The following is a 19,807-nucleotide window of genomic DNA, read 5'->3' as shown; positions in this document are numbered from 1 at the left end:
TTTTTTTTAAAAGTTCGAAATTTGTGTCGAGTTCGCGAAAATTAGAAATATTATTTACTTGAAAGTTGAAAGTTAATTCAGATATCTATCTGTTTAGAACATAGATTGTTTAGATTTTTAGAAGAAAAATCGTGCATTTTTTCCTCCTTTTGTGTGAAACCCTCCTGTCCCCTCTTGCTTATTAGACCTAATTCTGTTCTTTTGAATTTTTTTGACCGAGTTTTTGAAAATTTCGAGGTAGTTTTTGCGAAAATTCTATTGCTTTTAAGGCACCTTTTTCTTCTGGTTGTTTTAAGTGCTCTGAAATTTAGAATATAAAGTAGTGTGCTCAAAAATCTCAAGATGATTGGATTTTCTCTATTCTTAGGGACATTTAGCTGTGATTTTTCCACCCCTAGTAAAAATTTATATTTTTACAATTTAAAGTCGTTCCAAGTAACAAACCTTTTATCTTGTCACCATTTATTTATATCTGTGTTTTTGAAAATTGAAGAAAGTAGTTTTTGGAGACAAAAAAAAAATCTTGGATTAAATTTTTGAAAAGAAAAAAACCCCTTTTTTTAAGACCCCAAAAAAAAATCGCACGAATTGTGTATTAAAAGCTTGAAGTATTTATAAGATCTCTCTTTGTGGGGTTTCCTTTCTCCTTCTATCCTCTTGATATTCCAGCTTTGACAGCCCTCTTCTTCTTTCCTTCTCTCACTTTTTTTATTATTTGAACATGGAAAAAAATACAAAAATCCTTTGCAAATATTTTGTTATATGTATATATCTTTTTTTGTTTGCATTTTTGATTTATGTCCTTTTTGGTGATGGGCTCAAAATTTAAGTGGATCTACGTAGTTTTAGGGTGTGTCCAACATGGTCGTTCGACGAGGTGAATCTATGTTGTTGAGGCAGTGTGGACGGTTCAGTCGACATCGATTGACGGCTGGTCGACTATGTGTGGACACACCTTTACTATGAAATATTCGAACTAAGTTTAAATTGATCGAGGCAGTTTTGAAAAAGATGTATTAATATTCAATTCCTTTATTTATTTGACAAATATCAGATAAAGCAAGTGTTTGTGGGAAATTTTACTTTATTTTGCATGCCTAGGTCATACATCCCTTTCAACTGATTTAATCATTAGGTTATCCAGCCTAGTTAGCTTGGTTGGTAGTGCGTAGTGCGTCTGCCTTGTAAGCGCCAGGTCGCGGGTTCGATTACCGCCCGGGGCTTTCTCTTATCCTTCTCTCTTCGCTTTCGGGACGATGAGAACTCAGCAGTTACAGTTCCCTCTATCAAACCTCTTGAAGAAACATTAATAAGTACTCTCTCTCTCTCTCTCCACTATCTCTGACACTCTACTTCCCAGCATTTTCCTACTTGGGGTCGGCGTTTCTTGTCAGTCTCTTCCAGATAGTCCTATTGTGTACCTCATGTCCTGATGATTTTTTCTCACTCAAATCTTGATTCACACAATCCACCTTTTTTTCGGCCTTCCTCGCCCTTTTCTCCCCCTCACTTTCATTCTCTCAACTCTTTTCCCTATGTAGCTCTCATCTCTTCTTCAAGGTTTATACGCGACCTGGAAAACTTGGAAAAGTCATGGAATCTGAAAATCGGCCAAAAAGTCATGGAAAATCGTGAAGTTCAAAGAAAACCTGGAAAAGTCATGGTATTTGCCACCCGGTCAAAAATTAAAAATGTTCAAATTGAATATCAAGTTTTTCTGAAAAACGGCCTGCGGCACATTCCCCCTCATATTCCTTAACGTTTTGCATATTGCATATTTTTGCATATTTTATTTAAATGAAGGGGTAATCTTACTGATTTTTAAGTACCTCTGCCCCCTAATTTTTCTGGAAAATCATGGAAATTTTCTGGAAAAAGTCATGGAATCTCATTCCGGGAAAAGCGTATAAACCCTGTTCTTTCAACATGACCACACCACTGTAGTCACCTCTCCTGGATCTTCCTTGACACATTTTATCCTATTCCCCTATCTCCGACACTATGTGATAAATATTAAGTATGCTGTCTTGATTGTTTACTCGAGGGTTGAGAAATGAGAGAGCACGGTGGCAGATGTGTAGCACATTGCTTGCACTGAGTTTTTGTTTCTAACTTTTTAGCCCGTCCTTCCTTTATTATTAATCTTCCATTACCCCATGTATATGGCGAAAGTATGCTAGGTAATGATAATGAGAAAATATTGCAAATGGTCGAAAAAATCGTGGTGTTATCGTCCCGAAATCGAAGGGAGGACAAGATGGGAGAAAGCCAGCCGTTCCGGGAACGAACCTTATCTGTAGGATAAAGTATGCCCCGGGGCGGGAAGAAAACCCGCGATCTAGCTCTTTCAAGGCAAATGAACTGTCCTGTCCCCTAAGTGAACTAGGCTGGCGTTTCTGACCCAAGTCGTTCCAAGTAACAAACCTTTTATCTTGTCACCATTTATTTATATCTGTGTTTTTGAAAATTGAAGAAAGTAGTTTTTGGAGACGAAAAAAAAAATCTTGGATTAAACTTTTGAAAAGAAAAGAAAAACCCCTTTTTTTAAGACCCGAAAAAAAAAGAAAGAAAAAAAAATCGCAAGACCTGTGTATTAAAAGCTTGAAGTATTTATAAGATCTCTATTTGTGGGGTTTCCTTTCTCCTTCTATCCTCTTGATATTCCAGCTTTGACAACCTCTTCTTTCCTTCTCTCACTTTTTTTTATTATTTGAACATTGAAAAAAAATACAAAAATCCTTTGCAAATATTTTGTTATATGTATATCTTTTAGTAGTAGCCTACTGCTGGAGTAAAGGGACTTTTCAGTCCTATGCGAGCAGTATAAATAAGCACTATTATTATTTTCACAAGTTTGTCAGAAGTACACCTCGGCTGTACTTGAAAAAAGGCCACTTTTTCTGATATATGTACTATTCAATAGCTCGGTACACCCCACAAAAGTCGCCCGTTCGCCACTGACAAAATAGGAGAAATAAAAGGATGGAAAGGGGTGAAGATAGAATGAAAGAGGAGAGAGAGGAGGAGGCAGACAAAATAGAAGAGGAGAGGAAAGGAAATAAAAGAAGGGAGTAAGGGGAGAAGAAGGAGATAAAGGAGACGAAATAAAAGAAGCGACGGGGGAGGAAGACGAAATGGGAAAAGGGACGAAATAAAAGAGGGAGAGAAAGGGAAAGACATAAAGGAGGGAGAGAAAGGGATCAAAGGAGGAAGAGAGGCAGAGGGAGAGAATGGGGGAGGAAATCTACTACGAGTGAGAGAAACAACCTCCTTCTTTTCCCGAACTTTTTTTTACTTTCTATTACACCCTACGTAAATGTACCATGCTTTTATCTACTTACGGGACCACAATCTGAGTAGCTATAATAATAATAGTGCTTATTTATACTGCTCGCATAGGACTGGAAAGTCTCTTTACTCCAGCAGTACCTAGCCTACTACTATACTGGACATCTCTTATAATCTTGTTAATGATGGTCTAATCTCTCTTTTTGGGGCGAGACGTCAACAGCACATACTCTCACTCTAGAGCAGTGTTTCTTAATTAGTTTGGCCCGTGGAACCCTTTTCAAAAGGTGAACATCTTTGCGGAACCCTGAACTTTCAAGATTGCACCCCCCCACCCCCACATTATAAAAATACAACAAGTTTTTTTTTATAACAACATTTTATTTTTATTTATTACTATGGGAAGATTTTCAAACCTCTAAAAAAGCTGTGTAAGATGAAATACCTAGTCTAAGATGGTCGTTTTGAAACTGCATTTTATCTAGTGTATGATTTTTCCAAAATACCTCGCGGAACCCTTGCCGTCAGCTCGCGGAACCCCTAGGTTCCGCGGAACACCAATTAAGAAACACTGCTCTAGAGGTTCTGCGTTCGAATTCCAAACGGGGCAGAAGTCTTCGGAATTGTTCCATTAGAGAGATCAACCTGACGGGATAAAAGGACTTTTCAGTCTGGTCCTGGTGTAATGTGACTTGTCACTGAGTACTTTTTGCAATTATTTTGTTACTTTTAAATTGAAATTGAGTTCTTTTTCTTAAGCCGTATCCACACACCGATGTGGATCGACGGCCGGTCGACGATGTGTGGACACACCTTTGTACTTTGTGCTATCTCCACGCAAACTCATTCTCGCGCCCTCCTCGCGCGTGGCTGATTAATGAAGAACCAAGGTTAATGTTCGTTCTTAGTTTGATTTAGCACCATTTCGAGAGGTGTCATGGAAGAAAATTATTAAAAACAAAACGGAATGTTCCCACGAAAAAATGGCACAAGGGAACACTTGTGAGCTATTACAGCCATTTCATTCGGGGCAGACAATTCTAGCACTGCAGTGCGATGGATCATTCTATTTGAACAAGCAAGCTACTTGAAGACCTTGAAGTAGTCACTAGAATGGCTCCGAACCGTGTGGCCCTGCTTTGGATTGTTCTCTGTTCGTCAAAGGTAAGTCAAAATATGTACGTCCAAGTTATTCGATTCCGTTTTTAACATCGATTGAATGTTTTGTTATTATGTACTTTATTTTTCTTCTACATACCCTCGGGAAAAGTTGATTAGGGATTTAGGGAACCTATAGGAAGGTAAACCAAGTGTTATTGCACTTGTTAATCAAAAATTATGGTGGATCTACGTAGTTTTAGGGTGTGTCCAACATGGTCGTTCGACGAGGTGAATCTATGTTGTTGAGGCAGTGTGGACGGTTCAGTCGTTGACGGCTGGTCGACTATGTGTGGACACACCTTTACAATGAAATATTCGATCCAAGTTTAAATTGATCGAGGCAGTTACAATAGTCCGTCCCATATACCTTTTTATTACTATTGTAATAATAAAGGAAGGACAGACTAAAAAGATGTATTAATATTCAATTCCTTTATTTATTTGACAAATATCAGATAAAGCAAGTGTTTGTGGGAAATTTTACTTTATTTTGCATGCCTAGGTCATACATCCCTTTCTACTGATTTAATCATTAGGTTATCCAGACTAGTTAGCTTGGTTGGTAGTGCGTCTGCCTTGTAAGCGCTAGATCGCGGGTTCGATTACCGCCCGGGGCTTTCTCTTATCCTTCTCTCTTCGCTTTCAGAACGATGAGAACTCAGCAGTTACAGTTCCCTCTATCAAATCTCTTGAAGAAACTTTGGTATGTACTCTCTATCCACTATCTCTGACACTCTACTTCCCAGCATTTTCCTACTTGGGGTCAGCGTTTCTTGTCAGTCTCTTCCAGACAGCCCTATTGTGTACCTCATGTCCTGCTGATTTTTTCTCACTCAAGTCTTGATTCACACAATCCACCTTTTCTTCGGCCTCCCTCGCCCTTTTCTCCCCCTCACTTCCATTCTCTCAACTCTTTTCCCTAGGTAGCTCTCATCTCTTCTTCAAGGTTTATACGCGACCTGGAAAAGTCATGGAATCTGAAAAATCGGCCAAAAAGTCATGGAAAATCGTGAAATTCGAAGAAAACCTGGAAAAGTCATGGAATCTTAAAATCGGCCAAAAAGTCATGGAAAATCGTGAAATTCAAAGAAAACCTGGAAGAGTCATGGAATCTTAAAATCGGCCAAAAAGTCATGGAAAATCGTGGAATTCAAAGAAAACCTGGAAAAGTCATGGAATTTGCCACCCGGTCAAAAATTAAAAATGTTCAAATTAAATATCAAGTTTTTCTGAAAAACGGCCTGCGCATTCCGCCTGATATTCCTTATCGTTTTGCATATTGCACATTTTATTTAAATGACCCCTAATTTTTCTTGAAAAGTCATGGAAATTTTCTGGAAAAAGTCATGGAATCTCATTCCGGGAAAAGCGTATGAACCCTGTTCTTTCAAGATGACCATACCACTGTAGTCTGCTCTCCTGGATCTTTCTTGACACGTTCTTTGCTTTTATCCTATTCCATATCTACGACACTTTGTGATAAATATTAAGTATGCTGTCTTGAGTGTTTACTCGAGGGTTGAGAAATGAGAGAGCACGGTGGCAGATGCGTAGCACATTGCTTGCACTGAGTTTTTGTTTCTAACTTTTTAGCCCGTCCTTCCTTTATTATTAATCTTCTATTACCCCATGTATATGGCGAAAGTATGCTAGGTAATGATAATGAGAAAATATTGCAAATGGTCGAAAAAATCGTGGTGTTATCGTCCCGAAATCGAAGGGAGGACAAGATGGGAGAAAGCCAGCCGTTCCGAGAACGAACCTTATCTGTAGGATAAAGTATGCCCCGGGGCGGGAAGAAAACCCGCGATCTAGCTCTTTCAAGGCAAATGAACTGTGCTGTCCCCTAAGTGAACTAGGCTGGCGTTTCTGACCAGTTTGTCAGAAGTACACCTCGGCTGTACTTGAAAAAAGGCCACTTTTTCTGATATATGTACTATTCAATAGCTCGGTACACCCCACAAGAGCCGCCCGTTCGCCACTGACAAAATGGGAGAAATAAAAGGATGGAAAGGGGTGAAGATAGAATGAAAGAGGAGAGAGAGGAGGAAGCAGACAAAATAGGAGAGGAGAGGAAAGGAAATAAAAGAAGGGAGTAAGGGGGGGAAGGAGATAAAGGAGACGAAATAAAAGAAGCGACAGGGGAGGAAGACAAAATGGGAAATGGGACGAAATAAAGGAGGGAGAGAAAGGAAAGACATAAAGGAGGGAGAGAGAGGAAAGACATAAAGGAGGGAGAGAAAGGGATCAAAGGAGGAAGAGAGGCAGAGGGAGAGAATGGGGAGGAAATCTACTACGAGTGAGAGAAACAACCTCCTTCTTTTCCCGAACTTTTTTTTTACTTTCTATTACACCCTACGTAAATGTAAACTCATTCATCCTTGTACATGCTTTCATCTACTTACGGGACCACAATCTGAGTAGGTATAATAATAGTGCTTATTTATACTGCTCGCATAGGACTGAAAAGTGCCTTTACTCCAGCAGTAGGCCACTACTATTATTGTCTCGCATAGGACTGAAAAGTCCCTTTACTCCAGCAGTAGGCTACTACTATTATTGTGGTCAAATTCTCAAATTAGGATTGAGGATAAAATTCCATACCTCGGCTGGGATTGAACCCACGCCCTCCTGTTTACCAGTCGAGCGCCTTGACCACTATACCACCGAGGTAGGTATGTGTGACTTTAACTCTCAAATTGAGCAATCAGGTTGATTTTAATTTTTTAAGCTAATCAGATTACTTCATACATGTAATTCTAATAGGACCCGCCGTCGATCAATATCGATCGACGAGGTGAATCTATGTATGTTGTCGAGACAGTTGGGAGGGTTCAGTCGACGTCGATTGACATCGAATCGACACACCTTTAGATGAACTTTACCAGATTGGAGCTAAAACTTGGAACCTACTCTGTTCAACTAAGGTGAACCAAAACCTCACCCAATATACAGAAACAATGACCGAAAAGGGACGAAATCAAGCGTGCCGGGAGGCGCGCGAACGTCAAGAGTTCGAAGCGCCGCCCGGCCTATATTAACACGAAACAGAATTTCATCGTTTTTAAAAGAAACGAGAAGGAAGAATCCGAAAAACGAGCATCAGGAAAAACCGTGTGATATTCTCGCCAACCCAGATTTTTTTTCCCTCCTTCTAGTTTTAGTGTTCACGGGTATCAACATCAAGTTCAGTACTTTCCGTGTGAGCGTCACCCACCACTCGGGGGCACCATATCACAACTTTTCGGCCCCTCGCTTTTTGTCGCGTGTAAAAGAGGAGAGCCCAAAAAAAATTTCTCCTAGCGATTAAAAAAGAAAAATCGAGGTAGAAATTTTGAAATTTTCCTAGGTTTTTTTTTTTAGAAATTTTAAATTTTTTTTCTAGATTTAATTTTTTTAAAAGTTCGAAATTTGTGTCGAGTTCGCGAAAATTACAAATATTTACTTGAAAGTTAATTCAGATATCTATCTGTTTAGAAAATAGATTGTTTAGATTTTTAGAAGAAAAATCGTGTATTTTTTCCTCCTTTTGTGTGAAACCCTCCTGTCCCCTCTAGACCTAATTCTGTTCTTTTGAATTTTTTCGACCGAGTTTTTGAAAATTTCGAGGTAGTTTTTGCGAAAATTCTATTGCTTTTAGGCACCTTTTTCTTCTGGTTGTTTTAAGTGCTCTGAAATTTAGAATATAAAGTAGTGTGCTCAAAAATTTCAAAATGATTTTTCTACCCCTAGTAAAAATTTATATTTTTACAATTTTCTTGCGGTTCTTAAACCTAGAAAATATGCGAGGCCTTGTTTAGACTGCTGGGGTAAAGGGACTTTTTAGTCTCATTCAAGCAGGATAAACAAGGTATATTCTCTCTTGGAGGGTTTCAGCAGTCATTATATATAAGTTCTGTGGGTCAACTTGATAAGGAGAACCAAAATATATCTTTGAAGTTCTGCAAAATATATCTGCTTTTTTGGTTCTCCTTATCAAGGTATATTCTTTTTACTTTCTATTTTATTCTTGTATTTGTTGAATTCCCCCCTCCTGAAATCTACAGCTGTGTCCACACTGCCTCGACAACTTAGATTCACCTCGTCGATCGACGACCGTCGACTATGTGTGGATGCAGCTTTAGAATTAGCCCATCAATATTTGTCCAAATTTTACGTCATTACAGCAGCTCAAACCGTTCTTGAGTTTGAGCTTAGGACCCTGGAAAGTGGAACTTTTTTCCTCGGGAAAAACACCATTCGTCACTATTTCCGGTTGAAGATTCAAGTGAAATCTGATTGAAGATTTGACCGTCATTTACGGTGAAGATGCTTCCAGGTCTCCCACCTAAAATCTAACTAATACCAATTTCTTTCACCTCTCCGTTTCCGAACCTCCCCAAAGACTGCCGAAAAGGAACGAACGCTCCGACTCTTCTTTCCGAGCGCGCAAGATCCTCCACTACAACAAGTATCTGAACATCTACAACTGGACCGACCACACGCTGGACGACTCTTTAGATGACTACGATGAAGAGGAAGCTAGCAATGGAACGCACGGTGGTGAAGATAGCAATCGATCTCATGGTGGTGAAGATAGCAATCGATCTCATGGAGCCTAAATCCAAAGTTTCAGCCATTGGTCCGTGTGTGTGTCTGTCTGTCTGTAAACAAAATATGTCGAGAACGGTAAGAGCTAGAGAGTTGAAATTTGGTATGTAGTTCACAAATGTGATATCAGGAGTCAAGCATTATCATTACTAGGAAAGACTTCGCGCAACACAAAACGTTTCGTTGAGATGGTTGCTGCGCTTGGCGGTATTTTGACCGCTTTTACACTACTCTTCGAACTTTTTCATTAGATCGGCAAATGAAAATTGAATTTTCGACCTTTTACAGTTATTTTCTCGGAATTTTGACCTCAGATTTGGATTTTTCACAACTTTTTACATAGGAATCGACCTTTTATTCATAATTTTTACCCAACTGTAACTGCTCCATTGTTTATTTTCCATTTTCTTTGCGATTTCACCTTCCAGCTTCCACCCATAAGGTATACCTATGTACCTACATTATTTTATCATTTCTTTCACTACGATGAAGGTGAAGATAGCAATCGATCTCATGGTGGTGAAGATAGCAATCGATCTCATGGTGGTGAAGATAGCAATCGATCTCATGTTGGTGAAGACAGCAATCGCAGTTGGACATCGGTGCCGGTGTGGCCGACTTCACAGACTGAGAAACCGCACGGGGAGGTGAAGAAGGATCCGCTGTTCCCGCCGGATCCGTTTACGATGGAGCAGAAACGCAACGGTGAGTTGGGAGCCTCAATATTGGTTGAAAAAAGAAGAAAAAAACTTGTAAAAATTGTCCGTATGCAAAGCGAGCGCAGTGACCACTACGCCATGGGAGCTGACCATGTATACTTAGCAAATACAATATGTATCAAACTTTGTAATTCATTCCAAAGTTATAACAAAACGAAGAATTTCATAAAAAAGTTCTCTTACTTGGCTCTCGAAGGTTCTATCAGAACCAAAATCTAATGACAGCAAAGCCCCTTTATTTAGATGGCAACAGAGAGCCTTTACCGCGGTATTGTAAGGACCTCATGTCACCAGATAGTTTTAGTATCCAGAGATGCAGTTTTAGTGTCGCTTTCGAAATTTCTTTCCATAATATATTTGTTAAATTCGATATTTCTCTATCTTTATTTGTTAAATTTCTAGTGTAAGGTTCGTACCTTTTATTGGTCTCAGGCGCGGTTTAAAACTATCTGTTCTTATTTTCTCAGGCGCGGTCATCCTGCACATCCTCGGCGTCCTGTACATGTTCGTCGCTCTGGCCGTCGTGTGCGACGAATTTTTCGTCCCGTCCCTGGACGTCATCATAGACCGTCTCCAAGTTCAAGAGGACGTAGCCGGAGCCACCTTCATGGCAGCGGGAGGGAGTGCGCCGGAACTCTTCACGTCTGTCATCGGCGTGTTTGTGTCCTTCGACGACGTGGGCATCGGTGAGTTGCCATGGTAACGGTAGAATTGCGTATTGAGTTGAATGGAGAAGAAATTGCGTATTGAGTTGAATGAAGGTAGAAGTGCGTATTTAATTGAATGAGAACTACGGTTTCATGGCAGCGGGAGGGAGTGCGCCGGAACTCTTCACGTCTGTCATCGGCGTGTTTGTGTCCTTCGACGACGTGGGCATCGGTGAGTTACCATGGTAACGATAGAATTGCGTATTGAGTTAAATGGAGAGAGAAGTGCGTATTGAGTTGAATGGAGATAAAAGTGCGTATTGAGTTGAATGAAGGTAGAAGTGCGTATTTAATTGAATGAGAACTACGGTCATGGTAACAATAGATTTGCGTATTGAATTGAATGGAGATGAAAGTGCGTATTGAATTGAATGAGATAGTTACTATGATAACGATGAATTTTTGCGTATTGAATTGAATGGAGATAAAAGTGCGTATTGAATTGAATGAGAGGTATGGTTGTCATGGTAACTAGCGAGGGGTGAGTTGCTATGGTAACGATAGATTTGCGTATTGAGTTGAATGGAGATGAAAGTGCGCAATGAATTGAATATACGGTTGTCATGGGAACGCTAGTTTTGCGTATTGAGTTGATTGAGGCGGTTGCTATGGTAACGATAAATTTGCGTATTGAATTGAATGGAGAAGAAAGTGCATATTGAACTGAATGACTATTGCGGTTGTCGTGGTAACTAGCGAGGGGTGAGTTGCTATGGTAACGATAGCGAGCGCAGTGACCACTACACCATGGGAGCTGACTAATTTATATAAAATTCCATACCTCGGCTGGGATTGAACCCACGCCCTCCTGTTTACCAGGCGAGCGCCTTGACCACTACACCACCGAGGCAGTAGTGTAGTGGTTAGCGCGGTGAACTTCGGATCTGGAGGTTGGTGGTTCGAGTCCAAGTCAAGTCATAAAGTTTAGTGTAGTGCATTAAGCAGGGAACGGCATTTATGACAAGCATTTATGCCTAACACAGTTAAAACTCCTTACTAGAGTACTAGATAACCCTAGTTGGACAACTTCTAAACAGGGCGTAGGTATACCAGCCCGAAATTTCTCTTGCTTGGATAAAAATAGCAAAAGTTGGCAGCGATGGCATTAAAACACAGAGCAGCAAAGATGCATTCTTATCTATGCCAAAGTTTTTTTTTTTACTACCCCTTGCTCTAAACTCTAAACAAATCGAAAGCATAATACTTGTATTCTAGGTCTGTAAAATCCAAAGCATATTTCAGTATTTCTTAACGTACTTTTTATCTACACGTAAATATGATTTCAATTCCAACACAATAAAAGTTATGTCCTGTTCTTTTTAAGTTGTCGTCTAGTAAAATCAATTTTAGACTGATTTTAATATTTTTAATTTTATTGTAAATAACATTGCTTCTGATCTAATGTTAGCAGTTAGTGAATTTCAATAAATATTTCCCTATACAATGAACAACACCCTGATCCCTTTGATATTGAATTTCAACTCTCTCTCTCTCTCTCTCTCTCTCTCTCTCTCTCTCTCTCTCTCTCTCTCTCTCTCTCTCTCTCTCTCTCCTTGTCTTTTGATTCGTGATGGAGCTTAATCAACTCTGAAATGAGAGAGAGATAAAGATGAAGATATGAGAGAGAGAGAGAGAGAAATGGAGGGAGGGGAGGAAAGAAAGAGAGAGATGGAGAAGATAGAGAAATGAAGGAGTAAGAGAGAGAGAGGGAGAGAGCATGTCATGCATCAATAAGTACATCAGTGCCTTGTTACACTCGTCTGCATTTTCTGTCTTTCTTTTTCTCTCTCTCTCTTCCTCCCTCTCTTCCCTCTGAGTTCGCTCCCCTCTCTTTTGCCTCCATTTCTTTCTCTTTTATACCTATGCGCTTATGTCTTGGAAGCGCTAGGTCATTGGTTCGATACCCGTCCGGGGCGAACTGTATCCTGAACAGATAAAGTTCGTTTTTATTATGGCTTTCTCGGGGTTTATACGCGACCTGGAAAAACTGGAAAACCTGGAAAAGTCATGGAATCTGAAAATCACCCGGTCAAAAATTAAAAATGTTCAAATTGAATATCAAGTTTTTTTTTTTCCGAAAAACGGCCTGCGGCGCATTCCCCCTCATACTCATTGACGTTCTGCATATTGCATATTTTATTGAAATGAAGGGGTAATCTTACTGTTTTTTTAAGTACCTCTGCCCCCTGATTTTCTCGAAAATTCATGGAAAATCGTCTGGGGAAAGTCATGGAATTTCATTTCAGGAAGCCTTGTATAAGCTACGCCGAGCAAGGCCAATAAATGGATGGGTGACTTAAACATTATATTGGTAGTTACATATTAGGAAACATTAGAAGGAAGAACGGGCTCTAGTCTTGATTTTAAATCATTACATGAAAGGAAAATAAAAAATCAAATCTATATTAATAATAAACTGAATATTAAACAAACTAGGTAGGTACATAGGTATTTCTTTAACCACGATCGAATAAACTACGGGCTAAAAAAAATTCGGAGGGACGGACCCAGCTTGTTGTCATTAGTGTGTTTTGTTATTATGGGTTAGGTCACGTCATTATTTGTAATTTTGTACTTGTTTTTCGATTGCAAGTATTTCTACTTCTACGGGTTACTTTCTGGTATTCTCGTGTTGACTCAGCACCTAAATGGGGAGTATTGTGTCTCTTCTCACCCATCTGATGAGAGGCATGCTACGAAACAGACCACAGGAGTCTAATGTAGCAGTTGTTTCATTGCTATGAAATAAAAACGACGGTGAAACACTCAATGTAAATTGTACACACATAGAACAAATCTTTATCTTACTATTTGAACATCATTCAGAACGAAAGTTAACTGAGCATCATTTAGAAAAGTTATGAGAGAAAAAAAAAAAATGAAATTTAGTCAGCATTTGTACTATCGGAATGATAAGAGAAATCTGTCATTGTGCCAAAATTAAGAAAAAATAGAGAGAGAGAGAGAGAGAGAAGTAAAGTGAGAGAGGAGAAGAAGAGAGAGAAATAGAAACGTGATACCTAATGGAGAAAGAGGGAGACGGAGAGAGAAAGAAGACTAAAAGAGAGAGAGAGAGAGCAATATTGGAATTGCAAGTGAGAGATAAAAGAAGAGAGAGGGGGGGTGGAAAAGAGAGAGGGGGAATGAAAGAGAGAGAACAGAGAGAAAGAGAGAGAAGGAAGGAAAAAGAGAGGGGGGAGAAGGGAAAACAAGGGAGGGAGAGAGAGGGCGAAAGAAAAGAGAAAGAGCGAAGGAGAGAGAGAGAAATTGACCATTTATCATGCGGGCCGAACGCAAAAATCAAATGAGGTCAAAAGTTAATTTATCCATACTTTTCCTTTCTTGTAGTTTGATTTCATAGTTTCTATTGTTTCTTGTACCTTTTCATAGAATTCTTCTATTTCTACATCCTCATGACTAGAGGTAGGAGCATGTATTTGTAATATAATGTAGCTTGTTGAGTGGATATCCAAAACTATAGCTACTATTCTTTCGGATATTCCTCTGAATTCAATTATATACATTCTTTTTCCATCTTTTGTTAATCAGGAACCCACAACCATAGTTACCTTGAATGGCAGCAGAGTGCAGGAACAAATTGCCAGACTTCAAGTCAGCTAGTACTCAGCTGATTATTATTTTATTTTTTTACCAAGGAGATTCCGCTTTGGACATCCACACTGGCTGCCACGGGCTACTTATGTATTTTCAATGATTATGGCATACTACAGGATGAGCTTGCTATGACACAGACAACATGAGTCTAATATAGCACTTGTTTCATTGGTATGAAATAAAAACGGCCTCTCATCAGATGGGCGAGAAGAGACACAATACTCCCCATTTAGGTGCTGGGTCAACACGAGAACATCAGAAAGTAACCCGTTGAAATATTTGCAATCGAAATGCAATACTTTTTTTTATGACCAAAATGTTCAAAAATTTCGCCTGCGGCGCTGTTATGATATTCTCTTCGCCCCTTTTCTTGTTAAAGTTGCATTAGAATTATCAGAGAGAAATGGTGAAATGGTTGCAGGGGTCACTATCTTGAAAAAATTTGGCCTGCGGCACAGTTATTTCATGGTGCAAATGGAGGACTCAAGACCTTACCTTAGTCGGATTAAAAAAGGTTGAAAGGTGCATTGCTTAGAAGAAAAAAAATCGGCTGCGGTGCAGTGGGAATAGCGTGGAAAGTCTTGGAAAAGTAGACTGGAATTTTTGAAAAAATGGACTGGAAAACCGGGAAAAGTCGGGGAATTTTATTTTTCCATTTTGGTAGACACCCTAGACTGAAAAGTCTTCTTTTCTACCATGTTGAGGGGTAAAATTAGAATTCTAAATCTGCTATCTTTATGTTTTACCTGGGTAAAATTATCCGCTCCAGTTATTTCAGAGGGGGACCATCTTACCCTAAACTTCTTATTGCTCCACTTTTCTCAGAGTCTATCTTGCCCCATGTTACCCTAATTTCAAAAACTTCTTTACAGTAATTAAGAAAACTATAAAACCTAACTTCTGCTCCCTCTCTCTCTTTTATTTTTTTTTCTATCTCTCTCTCTCTCTCCCTCTCTCTTTCTTTCGTTTTTTTCTGACTTTCTCTCTCTCTCTCTTCCTTATCTTTTTCTGTTTTTCTCCTCTTTCTCTCTAAAGAAGAAAAAAGATGAAAAATCCTTTTGAAGATTTTTCGTCACAAGAATACAAAATCACTGAAGAGAAATAGAAGAGAGAAAGAGAGAAAGGAAGAGAAAGAGAGAGCGAGAGAAAGGAAGAGAGAGAGAGCGAGAGAAAGGAAGAGAGAGAGAGAGAAAGGAAGAGAGAGAGAGAGAGAGGAAGAGAGAGAGAGAGGAAGAGAGTAATAAAGAAAGGGGACGAATGTTAGTACGTTGTTAGAGAGAAGGATAGAAAGAGAGAGAGAGAAGTCTGCTTTAATTGATGTTTCTCGGAACGGCCAGCTTTCTCCTATCGGCTAGGGAGCTAGGAATAAGTGTATTTCGTATTGCATACACAAAAAAATTGTCAGGCGTTCACACAAATAGATCAGTTGCACTTACTTGGGTGATGTTTCAATGTCATAGAGCAGGAAAAATGAGGACCAACGGATTTTTTCTTTTTCCTCTACGACTTCTAGATACGGAGATAAATCGATCTAAAAAATACCGGTAAATCGTGAAGTTTGACGTCACGGCATACGCTCCCGTAGGTGTTTGTGCGCAAGCGTTTCTGCGCATTTTGACGTGAAATCTGACGTCATAACTCTTTGAACTTTTTCATTAGAACAGCAATTAAAAATTGAATTTTCGACCTTTTAAAGCTACTTTTTTGGAGTTTCGACCTCAGATTCGGATTTTTCACAACATTTTACGTAGGAATCGACCTTTTATTAATAATATTTTCCCCATTGCAACTGCTCCATTTTCTCATGTGTATTTGGGTAGGTACCACATTGCATGAGTAGTAAGACCATTTTCTAAGTGTCTTAACTGGAGGATTTTTCTTTTCATTTTCAGGATATTCTGGAATCGCCTGCGGAACCTTTGGATATGTCCTGGCCAGATACGACAGGAAAACAGATCACCTATGTCCTGTTGGCCCCTCTACTCTTTCCCCTGTGGTGTACCCTACCTGACACAAGGGGCGCTAAAGGTAAAACCAAGTGGCAACACTGTAATCCTATTTAAAATTAATTTATTAAAAAAAAAAAAAATGGTAACAGCAATTTGATTGGCTGAAAAAGATTACTTATGTCCTGTTGGCCCCCCTACTATTCCCCCTGTGGTGTACTCTACCTGACACAAGGGGCGCTAAAGGTAAAACCAAGTGGCAACACTGTAATCCTATTTAAAATTAATTTATTTTAAAAAAAAATGGTAACAGCCATTTGATTGGCTGAAACAGATTACTTATGTCCTGTTGGCCCCCCTACTATTCCCCCTGTGGTGTACTCTACCTGACACAAGGGGCGCTAAAGGTAAAACCAAGTGGCAACACTGTAATCCTATTTAAAATTAATTTATTTAAAAAAAAATGGTAGGTAACAGCAATTTGATTGGCTGAAAAAGATTACTTATGTCCTGTTGGCCCCCCTACTATTCCCCCTGTGGTGTACTCTACCTGACACAAGGGCCGCTAAAGGTAAACGAGATTTCAGATTTCGGCCCTGACTATTTTCCATATTCAGGGCCGAAATCTAAAATCTCAATTTTGCTTAAGGATTTCGAGCTGAATCATGAAAGTAACCTATATTATTTTTGGTGCTTCCTCTATCAGAGAAAGAACATGGCGACTTTAGATATTAGTCCAGAGCTCCGGCCCTGCTTACGATCTTACGATAGTGATGTCAAACTTGTACCAAAGTACTTGGTTTTGTAAGGTCTTTCATTTAGTGTGTTAAAAAATGGGGGGTTCCCATTTAAGCTTTCAAAGTTTACCCCCCTGGGAGACCTTTGAAAAAAGTTTCCCCCTCGAAAAAAACCTATATTATTTTTGGTGCTTCCTCTATCAGAGAAAGAACATGGCGACTTTAGATATTAGTCCAGAGCTCCGGCCCTGCTTACGATAGTGATGTCAAACTTGTACCAAAGTACTTGGTTTTGTAAGGTCTTTCATTTAGTGTGTTATAAATTGGGGGTTCTCATTTAAGCTTTCAAAGTTTACCCCCCTGGGACCAGTCCGTGGGAGACCTTTGAAAAAAGTTTCCCCCTCGAAAAAAAAGTAAAAAAAAAAACAGTGTTTTTGCATTTTACCAAATTCCAATCTGTACTCGATATATTCAAGGTGGCTTCTTTTTTTAAGCACCCTGTATGAAGTCCAATTTTAGGAGTGCAAGAGCCAGCCGTTCCGAGAACGAACATTATCCCATCAGGATAAAATCCGCCCCGGGCGGGAATCGAACCCGCGGCCTAGACGCACTACCAACTAAGCTAACTAGGCTGGCTTTTGGTTTTTTTAATGTACCCGTTTTTGTCCTCTCTTTTTCTGCTAAACGGTTCTACCAATTTATTTTTTTCTTTAGGCCAGCTAGAATGGAATGAGATGTGGTTCTTGAGAAGAGAGAGCTGAAAGTAGCATAGGCAAAATAGTGGCACCATAAACATGCGTTTATTTTCTCCTTCTCTCTCTTCCTTTCTTTTACTCTTTCTTCTCTACCTCCTGTTTCCCGTCTACCATTCCCTTTGTCCCGTCTTTTTTTTTCTTCTCTTTCGTCGTCTGCTTCTTTCCTCCCTTTCTTGTGCCTCTAATTCCAACTTCTCCTTTTTACTTTCCTTATCCTATAGGAAGGAAAGTAATGTAATCGGGTCAAATTTTCGATGGTCAGTTTTTACTTTCCTTATCCTATAGGAAGGAAAGTGATGTAATCGGGTCAAATTTTCGATGGTCAGTTTTTACTTTCCTTATCCTACAGGAAGGAAAGTAATGTAATCGGGTCCAATTTTCGATGGTCAGTTTTTACTTTCCCTATCCTATAGGAAGGAAAGTAATGTAATTGGGTCAAATTTTCGATGGTCAGTTTTTGTGCCAAAATACGTTTTGAGGTCCCTAGAGCCTAAATCCAAAGTTTCAGCCATTGGTCCGTGTGTGTGTCTGTCTGTCACACAAATTGTTTATTTTCCATTTTCTTTGCGATTTTACCTTCCAGCTTCCACCCATAAGGTATACCTATGTACCTACCTACTACATTATTTTATCATTTCTTTCAGTTTAGTCAACATATTTTCCTTCAAAGAGAGGGAGAGAGAAGGGATAATTGGTAGACAAAGAGAAATATAGTTGAAAAGGAAAGATTTATGTATAAGAATGGGAGAGTAAGGGAGAGAGAGAGAGAGAGAAACAAAAGAGAAGGGGGGAGAGAGAGAGAGAGAAAGAGATAAAAGAGGAGGGAGATAGGTATACAGCATCATGACTTGATCATTGTCTCGGAAGATTCTGTGTGAACAGAGAGAGAGAGAGAAAACAAGGAGAGAGAAGGAGGGAGGTAGAATATTGTTTTATTTTTTTTTTTTTTTATTGTTGGCAGTTTTCCAAATAATATGGGGTATGAGAGTTTCCCACTAGAAAAGGGAAGAGCGAGAAAAGGGAGAAGAGAAAGAGAAGAATAAAGAATAACAGAAAGGAAGGAGTGGAGAAGAAAAGAGGGTGGGAGAGAAAATGGGAACAAGAAGGAGAGAAAGAGGGAGGGAGAAAGATGAATAGAGAAGAGAGAATACCTATACGTTAAAAAGTATGTCCACAAGTCTACACTATTGTCGATCGACATTTTTATCTTACCCATACTCTTGGATTTTTATTTTATACTCTTCTCTCTCTCTTCTTCCCCCTCCCCCTCTCTCTCTCTCTCTCTCTCTCTCTCTCTCTCTCCGTCCTCTCATTTCCTCTTCTCTCTCTCTCCCTCCCTCTCTCTCCCTCCCTCTCTCTCTCTCCCCCTCTCTCTCCCCCCTCTCTCTCCCTCTCTCTCCGTCCTCTCATTTCCTTTTTCACCAGTCTTTTCTCTCTCTTCTCTCCTCCCTTCTCTCTCAAGAGAGGACAGAGAAGAAAGATGTAGAGTGTGTGAAAGAGAAGAATGGGATAGAGATAGAGGTATGAGGAATAAAGGTAGGAGGAGAGAGGGAGAGAGATAGAAGATTGAATAGGGGAAAAGCAAAAAAACGGAAGGGGGAGAGCGAAAGAGGAGGTAAAGAAAATGCAGATGTAGATGAGGTGATACGAAAAGAGAGAGAAAAGAAGAGAGAGAAGAAGAAGGAAGGAAGTAAAGGGAGAGGAAGAGAGGGAGACAGTAAGAACGTCCCCCAGCCAGACCTTCTTGAAAAATAATAATAAATACTTTTAATTAATTAGCCAATCACACAATACGTCCCATTTTACATCGTTCAAGTCCATTAAAGCAACTTTCCAGTGTTGCCAGCAGACAAAGCCACGTTGCCAACAGACACAAGTCATTAAGCTCGGGACATAATTGTGCAGAATTAAAATATGAAAAACGATTGTCCCATAAATATTATGGCTGTCATTTACACACAGAGCTGCTCTGTCATTGAAACTTATTTTTCCTAGAGATAAAGAGAATTAAAAAAAAAAAAATCTTGTGTGAACTTCACACGACTTTCCCTAACCTATTAACTTATGCTTAGCTGGGTTTCTTTGTTTTTTATTTCTTAGGTATGATTTTTGGTGGTCTCCTCTCGTAACTTTTTCGATATCTCTAACCGTTTAGTCAGTAGAGCCAAAAGCCGCCAACTGCTGCACCGATCTTGCATCCTTGTCACGTTTCAAGAATTTGGAAGTGTTATTTAAACTTCAGAGATGGAAATTGTGGAGAAACGAGAACCTGCGTTTTTCTATGTAAGA

General features: G+C 39.5%; 1 protein-coding gene across 1 annotated transcript in view; it reads left to right on the top strand.

The window, feature by feature from the left end:
* Positions 1 to 4,401: 4,401 nt before the first annotated feature.
* Positions 4,402 to 19,807, top strand: part of LOC113466497 (sodium/potassium/calcium exchanger Nckx30C-like) — a gene marked incomplete at its 3' end in the record, with an annotated part of 16,804 nt that continues 1,398 nt past the window's right edge. Inside the window, exons 1-6 of the mRNA XM_026821961.1 lie at positions 4,402 to 4,452; positions 8,227 to 8,258; positions 8,834 to 9,018; positions 9,532 to 9,744; positions 10,226 to 10,444; positions 10,566 to 10,637. Coding sequence (XP_026677762.1) covers positions 4,402 to 4,452; positions 8,227 to 8,258; positions 8,834 to 9,018; positions 9,532 to 9,744; positions 10,226 to 10,444; positions 10,566 to 10,637 — 772 coding nt within the window. The remainder of the gene's footprint in view (positions 4,453 to 8,226; positions 8,259 to 8,833; positions 9,019 to 9,531; positions 9,745 to 10,225; positions 10,445 to 10,565; positions 10,638 to 19,807) is intronic.

Source organism: Diaphorina citri, unplaced genomic scaffold, assembly GCF_000475195.1.
Source record: "Diaphorina citri unplaced genomic scaffold, Diaci psyllid genome assembly version 1.1 scaffold280, whole genome shotgun sequence".
In the NCBI taxonomy this organism is placed as follows: Eukaryota; Metazoa; Arthropoda; class Insecta; order Hemiptera; family Psyllidae; genus Diaphorina; species Diaphorina citri.
This window is presented reverse-complemented; position numbering and strand designations above follow the sequence as displayed.